Below are 7,952 nucleotides of genomic sequence, written 5' to 3'. Positions count from 1 at the left end.
CCTCCAAGGCTGGTTGCTGAGCAAGGTTCACCAGGTCCCCGTGGAAATATAGGACCTCCAGGAAGCCCGGGAGATATGGGACCTCAGGGTCCACCAGGCGATCCAGGTAGGAATAGCACACTCAGAGTGAAAGCTCAGCTCACCTTAGCAAAGTGAGGTCACCAGAGCACTGCTTTGGCTTTCTTCTACTTTAAATTCTATAAGTCAGAGTCAAATTTTGGTCTTTCAAAGCTAGGGTTTGGCTTTCCTCCTCCTCCTATTGCCTAGAACATAGGCAAAACAGGAGAAAACTGTGACAACACTCACAGCACCAAAGCAACATGAGATACAGATCTCAAATCAAGACTGAACATCTGTGGTGGAAATGTGCACTCCTTGTGGGCCTGCTGTCAACTCAGGGAATGTAGCGTCAGTGGTGCGTGGACTCAGTGCAGTCACCTCTTGCTGCTCGCCTCATCAGCGATGCGTGGTGGTAGCAAGAGGGAAAGACTGGGGTTCTGGGCCTCACGTAGCTTTGATCCCGGCAGCCTTTTGCAAGAAGTCAATGCTCTCTGCCTGAGCAAGAACCATAGGATCTTTCTTTAGCATAAATTGGTAAACCTGGCAGATAGGACCAAACCTGTGCAAGTAGAGCACATGGTAACAAAGTGGGTACCATATTGATATCTCTGCAGTCACTGTGTTTATAACCCTTGTTGGTGCAAGGTTTCAGAGGCTCACCTGGAGAGCCAGGACTCCAGGGTAGAGGTGGCATTCCAGCTCCTCCCGGCTCCAGAGGTGAACAAGGAGGAACAGGGTTTCAGGGTCCGGTGGGATTTGAAGGTAAGAGTTGTCGCACAGTACTTCTTCCCTCTTTCATGTTTCACTGCCATAAATTTTTCTGTAGTTACTACATCACTGGATGGGGAGGAGGAGAGAGAAGGTTTCTGTCTCCACAGCTTCTTCACAAGGGACAACATTAACTTTTAACATAGTTATCATAGAATCATAGAATGCGCAAGGACCCCTCTCAACTAGATCAGGCTACTCAAGGCCTCGTCCAGCCTGGCCTTGAACACCTCCAGGGAGGGGGCAGCCACAACTTCTCTGGGCAATTTATTCCAGAGTCTTGCCGCCCTTGTACTGAAGAATTTCTTCCTAAGGTCCAATCTAAATCTATTCTCCTTCAACTTAAACCCATTTCCCCTTGTCCTATCAGTGGACACTCTTATAAAAAGTCCCTCCCCAGCCTTCCTGTAGGTTTCTTGCATGTATTGGAAGGCAGCTATTAGGTCCCCCCAAAGTCTTCTCTTTTCAAGACTGAACATTCTCAGTTCCCTCAGCCTGTCCTCATAGCAGAGCTGCTCCAGCCCCTGGATCTTCTTTGTGGCACTATTTTTGGAATGAGTTTTGTTAGATGTAGTTGTCAGTCCACTCATTAGTGTATTTTTATATTGGTTTTCTCTGACATGTTTCTGCTTAGTGCTTTACTAAGTTATGTTCATGGAAATGGATGGTTGGGTAGGTGATATTTGGATGGATGGATGTTTAAGGGAATGCATTTTTTCCAATCAAAGAGCAGAAAGATTACTATCTTAATTAGCTAAGTACACAGACCAGAAGGTATTTGCAGAACATAATTTTAACCGAATAAAGCAAATGCAACCAGTTAAAAAAATACTGGTTAATTTTGGACTAAGAAAACACCTTAAAGGAGAAATACACTCATCTGTATTGTACCAAGTATGCTGAAATTTGATGGGACTTTCTATATGATTTTCCCTGGCTCTGATAGTGAAATACATCATCTTAGAAACCAGGGAGCTTGATCCCACACCAATCTACTTCAAAAGCAACTGCTATAATCCCAGAACTACAATAACTTACCATATGAAGAGGTATCATTCAATTAAGCTTGCTTTGTCAGCAGCTTAGCTGGAATGTCAGCTAACATTAGAGCATTTGTGGGAGCACAAATTAAGTTGTATAATTTCTCTTTTTCCCTTTCTTCTAAGGTGAGCCAGGCCGCCCTGGTAGCCCCGGGCTGCCAGGCATGCCAGGTCGCAGCGTTAGCATGGGCTACCTACTGGTGAAGCACAGCCAGTCCGATCAAGAGCCAATGTGCCCAGTTGGCATGAACAAACTCTGGAGTGGATACAGCCTGCTGTACTTTGAAGGACAAGAGAAAGCACACAACCAGGACCTAGGTATGTGCAGATATCACTGGCAGCAGCCTCAATTCCATCTCTGGGGCTCAAAAGAACAACAAAAAAAAAAGTTAATAACTAGAACTTAGAGAAAGCTGGGACTTGAGCAAACAGGCTTAGGAAACAGAAAAATGAGAAGATAAAAACAGTATGTCTGCACAGAGTATCCCTGAGAGAGCTCCTGCAGGTCATTAGTGTTGTTCAAGGGGACCTGTAAAGCCGGTGAAGCATCCTGGGCCACAGGGTTTTACGTGCTTGCCAAGGAGCAGGGAACTGAAAATGTACACTGTCCTCTGTGAGAATGATTGCCATCATTTCCTCTTTTTTTCCAACAGGGCTGGCTGGCTCATGTTTGGCTCGTTTTAGTACAATGCCGTTCCTCTACTGTAACCCTGGGGATATTTGTTATTATGCAAGTCGAAATGATAAATCCTACTGGCTCTCAACTACTGCACCTCTTCCAATGATGCCTGTGGCAGAAGACGACATTAAGCCGTATATCAGTCGCTGCTCGGTTTGTGAGGCCCCAGCTGTGGCAATTGCTGTTCATAGCCAAGAAGCTTCTATTCCTCACTGCCCTGAAGGCTGGCGCAGTTTATGGATTGGATATTCCTTCCTTATGGTATTTGTTCTCCAGTGTGATATGTTGTGTGCCGATGGGTTTTACATTTAAGCCTTAGATACTCGAAGGCTGCTCTGTTTCAGAGCCAGCAACACCAAAACCATACATCAAACTGGGGAACCAGGGAACTACAAAACTGGTTTCTAGGAAGCAAAAGAGGAGAAACAAAATTTCTGTGAATTGCAGAGAAAATTGCCTCTTGTCAGAATAGCATCTGGAGTCCTTACTTCATGTACAAAATAGTGCTTTGCAGCAGAACCCAGGGACAACTGTGGATTAACAAATAAAATTGCACTGAGGTGCAACAGTAGCCTGCAAAGCACTTTCACAGCTAAAGATTGAGAGTTACTGCATCACTATTATGAACCTGATCTGGAGGGGGAAAAAAAAAACCAAAAGAAACCAAAAAACCTTTTCTTTTGGAAACTTGAAATCATTGATGTTTCGTTCAAGATTTAGAAGCCAAAGTCTTTCACCTAGTCTGGGAAGAAGGACAGCCTTGTTTTTAAAATTAAACTTCAGTGTTGTATCTCTAATGGCAACAAGGGCTGAGCTGTATATCCCACAGCTTGTAGGATCTCTTAGATCTTGTGATCTTATAGTTAAGAAATGGGATGTTACAGAAAAGGTTAACGTTAGGCACGCAGTGGAAGACCTACAGAAGGGCTTGACCTGCTTTTCTTGTAAGACTGTACAGAAGGATTATGTAAGCACTGGAGGGCTTAACATGGTAAAGAACAGATAGAATGTGTTAGTGAATGATCTGATAGATGCTAATTTTTCTGACTTGCTTGAGGTAGGCAACACAATACCTGCAACAGTATGCCCATGTCGTTAACTTACTGAAGACTGTACTGAATGCTGAAGTAAACATGGTTAGGGAAAAAAAAAAGAAGATTTCTCTGGCAGAAAATGTCATAAAAGACCAATAGATAATCTTACCTGCAAAATGTTTGTTTGTCAAAAGCCAAAACCTTACTTCTTCCAGAAAGTAAGGTAAAGAGAAATCTGATATTTTTCATTTAGTTACAGGGGAAAAAAAAAAACCCAACAACAAAAAACCAAACATATTTTGAGAGGGCAGGTCAAATTTTTGACCAGCCCTGTGTTTGACCTTTCTTTTGCTTCTATGAAAAGCACAGATACCAATCTCATAGTTACTTCACAAGAATACCAAGGATTAATTAAATGTTTGCAAAGCCCTGTGTAAACACTGAGCATTGTTAAGAGCAAAGTTGTCACCTTGACAAGAACCTTTTTCCAGGACAAAATCTGCAAGCACCAAGGAACACACAGCAAGAAGAGTTCACATTTTTCCAGCCAGTTTTTGGAGCAAATGAAGTGTTTGGTGTACGCATTTTTGCTTCTCAGGCAACTATGGAAGAAGTAGAGCACACTCGTGGTTGTCTCAGAGTACATATTGTTTTATTTCCCTGGCTTAAATTTGTCACCTCCTTCGCCTGAGCAGGGTACAGTCATGAAGGGAGTCATTATGGACTCCTGCCCAAACAGCCACCGAAGGCAGTAAGATTTCATGTAGCAAGGGCCCTCCACTAGCAAGCATCCTAGAAAGGTAGAGTGCTAGGAAGTGGTAGGAGTGATGAAGAAAGATAAAAGGCCGTGGCCAGTACAAGAAGAGATGTTAGAGGCATGGAGTTAGAACTTGTACACCAAGCATAGGAATGCCAGTGCGTCTCCTGAGGTTGTCAAGTGGGTCTGCTCTCAAACCAAGGCTCAGGGAGGACATGCAGTTTTTTTACTAACTGCTTGCCACCTCCAACTGCAAAGGCCTCAAAGCTGTTAACAATTTGTGCTTCTTCTTACCACCTTTGTTCTTACAGAGGGATGCTAGAACGGTTTTGCTCCTCAACTTCATAGCTTGGTGGATCTTGCAAATTTGTAAGACAGCTGGTGGGCTGCAGCTTTGGGGGTTGGGCCTTCTGGGAGGACAGAGTTGTTGTTTTATTATTCTGTGTTTTGTTTTTTTTAAAAGCTGTCTAAACCTCAGCAATGAGTAATACCAGCCAGAGATCAGAGTCCTTTACTCTCTTAAAAGGTGGCCACTTCTGTTACTCATTTATGTCAACACAGTGGGCTTCTCACAGCCTAAACCCAGCCAGTTACAGCTTCCACATTTTATAGTCTGTTGTTTATTAAAACATAGGCAGGCAAACATACTGGATGTCCCCAGATTTCTCCCTACATTTACAAAACTATTTAGCAACTTTATTTTCCATCTGCTTTCTTTTATATTGCAAATTCCTTCAGTTCTTAACAGAAAATTAAACAACTTAAAATTGCAGCTGTACAGCTCTTAGAGGGGCAGAGGAAATGCCTGTTTTGTTAGCCATGCCTTTGACAGAAGAAAAGTAATATTTGTTTCATTGCCACAGCATGTGTCAAAGGCAACAGTTGAGTGGTGTAAAGACGCATAGTTTTGGTATCATTTTCTGCCAAACAATATGCCAAAAAGGGAACTAGTTATTTGTATAGAAGCTACTTTTTTTTCCCCAGCGTGCCTCACATGCAAGGCAAAGCAAGACAGACTTCATAATTAGGGAAATTCCAGCTGAGACATAAGGTGGAAAGTTTTTCTCAGTGAGGGTAATCAGAGGAACAGGTTGCCCAGAGAGGTTGTGGAAGCTCCATTCTTGGAGATATTAACAACTCAACAGTGCCCTGGACCAACTGCTGGCAACTTTGGAGTCAGCGCTGCTTTGAGCGGGGGACTGTCTGAAGTGACCTCCAGTGGGCCCTTCGCACCTAAATGATTCTCCAATTCTGAGCCTTCCAACAGTGATAACCTGAACTATAGAAAAGGTGTTTGTTGGAAGATTTTGAAGTGGCATCAACACCTGAGCTAGCTCCTTTGTATAGCTAAGGCATAGACAAACAGTTAAGCCTAATACAGTTGCAGGATTAGCTGACTCTGTGCTCTGGAGATAAGAATTAGGAGCAATTCTAGTGTTTTTTCTCTTTTCCTCCACGTATATTTTGACAGCATTGCCTGAGGTTGTTCTCTGAATGCTGCCCTCTTTGTCCCATTTAGCACACTGCTGCTGGTGATGAAGGTGGAGGACAGTCACTGGTTTCTCCCGGGAGCTGCTTGGAAGATTTCAGAGCGACTCCTTTCATCGAATGCAATGGTGCGCGTGGAACCTGTCACTACTTTGCAAATAAATACAGCTTCTGGCTCACTACAGTCGACCAGCCCTTCCAAAGCAAGCCCTCGGCAGATACACTCAAGGCAGGACTCATCCGAAGCCATATCAGCAGATGTCAAGTCTGTATGAAAAATTTATAGAAGTCTTTCACAGTATAAGGAACTTGCTATTCATGTAGTTCTTATACGGTGAAACCTTCCATGACGGTTAGACATTTGAATAAATCATGTTGGTGCTTCTTTAACTTATTACCTCAAAAGCTGAATGAAAAATTGATTTTTAAAAGTGTCTATAAAAGCAAAGTAAGTGTAACACAAGTCTAACACACAGACCTAGTGCTGTGTTCTCCTGCTATACAGTATATATACACTTTTTGCTAGTCTAACATTATGTCATTTGCCAAATGATACAAATACTCACAGCTTTGAAACACCAAAGAAACTTTGATAATAAATGGCTATGTTGGTCAAATACCCACTACATTTACTTTAAGAGAATATATGTATCTTTTCTATTTACTGTATTTGTCACAACAGTAAACACTAACAGCTGCAATTTCATAAATTAACACAGGTTGATCAACCCTCGCAAAATACTGAAAATACACTCCGGAAAGTGCATATGTCCAGCATTGAAACTTAACTTTGATTTTATTATTTTATGCTTGGGCATTTCAGACACACCCAAACCAATCACCTTTCTGTTGTATTTGGTTTTTTTCGAAGCGTCACTGTGCTTTAGCACTTAACTACCGGCAATAGCAGAGAAGCCCACAGGCCTCCCAAAAATAGTGATCACAAAATGCAACTCCTCCTATTTTGATTAGGAGCCTCTATGATGAAGATCTGCATATTATTTTACAAGCCTGATGATTTTTTTCTAGATATAGCCCAGGTCAAAAGATCATTACAAAGATCTCTTGCTCTACTAAGTTGTGGACATTCACCTATGTCACATTGCCCACACAGTGGCAGCATCAAGTGGTTTTTGTATTTCAGCTTTTCCCCCTCTGAAATCAAGCCACACGCCACAAACAGATTTTAATCACGTACCCTTGAGGCACCTAATGCACAGAGGGCAGGTTTTGCAGGGATTGCTTGGTGCCGCATGACCTTCAAATGCAGAACTTCCAGACCTACCAGTTGTCTGTCTGAAGGCATGGTGTCACAGAGGCACAGAATCATCGGAGTTGGAAGGGATCTCCAGAGATCATCTAGTCCAACTCCCCTGTTAAAGCAGGATTGCCTAGAGCACATCACACAGGAACGCATCCCGGCGGGTTTTGAAAGTCTCCGAAGACGGAGTCTCCACAACTTCCCTGGGCAGCCTGTGCCAGTGCTCTGTCACCCTCACATTAAAGAAGTTCTTTGTATTCAGATGAAACTGTGTTCCAGGTTGTGCCCTTTGCCTCTTGTCCTGTCAGCTGGGGACATGTGGCAACAGAATGACCATCATCTCAACTTGCATGCAGCCCTCCTTGCAAAAGCAAAGGGGAAGAAGGTGAGGCATTTATTTGGCACCATCTTTTCCCATAGAGAAACAGGTTATTGCATGCCAGGCTTGATAAATGGCCAGAATGGCTGGCTCTTCCCTTCTACAGAAAAAAGCAATTTAGCCCACAGTTGTCTCTCAGCACCGCAAGAGACAGGGAAGGAAAGTATCAGCTGCAAGTTTCCTATTTGCATAGTCTTATTATATACCTGAACGCTTAAAACTGAAATCAAAGAGATTTTGTATAGCAATGACAGTTGGATCTTTCAACAGTTCACCTCACTCCTGCTTCAGGTGCTTCTTGGCTTTTGTAATTACATTCCATCCTCACTGTATCATAAATAAAACCTGGGTTTTTTTCTATACCGCTATTTGTTGATTATTTCCATTTTGTAAATGTTTTTTATACAATGTGCATGGACTGCACTCTTGAATTACTTTGGACCTAAAGAATTAGAAAAGCACTACCAGAAATCTCCTTCCACTGAA

General features: G+C 42.7%; 1 protein-coding gene across 1 annotated transcript in view; it reads left to right on the top strand.

Annotated features, from left to right (window-relative positions):
* The window catches only part of COL4A2 (collagen, type IV, alpha 2), a gene marked incomplete at its 5' end in the record, with an annotated part of 30,619 nt that extends 24,403 nt beyond the window's left edge, over positions 1-6,216 (top strand). The window contains 5 exons of the mRNA XM_009865821.1: positions 1-106; positions 706-822; positions 1,995-2,186; positions 2,522-2,808; positions 5,858-6,216. The exon at positions 1-106 is cut by the window's left edge and continues 68 nt beyond it. Of these exons, the coding sequence (XP_009864123.1) occupies positions 1-106; positions 706-822; positions 1,995-2,186; positions 2,522-2,808; positions 5,858-6,112 (957 nt within the window). The remainder of the gene's footprint in view (positions 107-705; positions 823-1,994; positions 2,187-2,521; positions 2,809-5,857) is intronic.
* Between the last annotated feature and the right edge of the window lie 1,736 nt (positions 6,217-7,952).

The sequence above is a fragment of the Apaloderma vittatum genome, unplaced genomic scaffold (assembly GCF_000703405.1).
Source record: "Apaloderma vittatum isolate BGI_N311 unplaced genomic scaffold, ASM70340v1 scaffold12443, whole genome shotgun sequence".
NCBI lineage: Eukaryota > Metazoa > Chordata > Aves > Trogoniformes > Trogonidae > Apaloderma > Apaloderma vittatum.
This window is presented reverse-complemented; position numbering and strand designations above follow the sequence as displayed.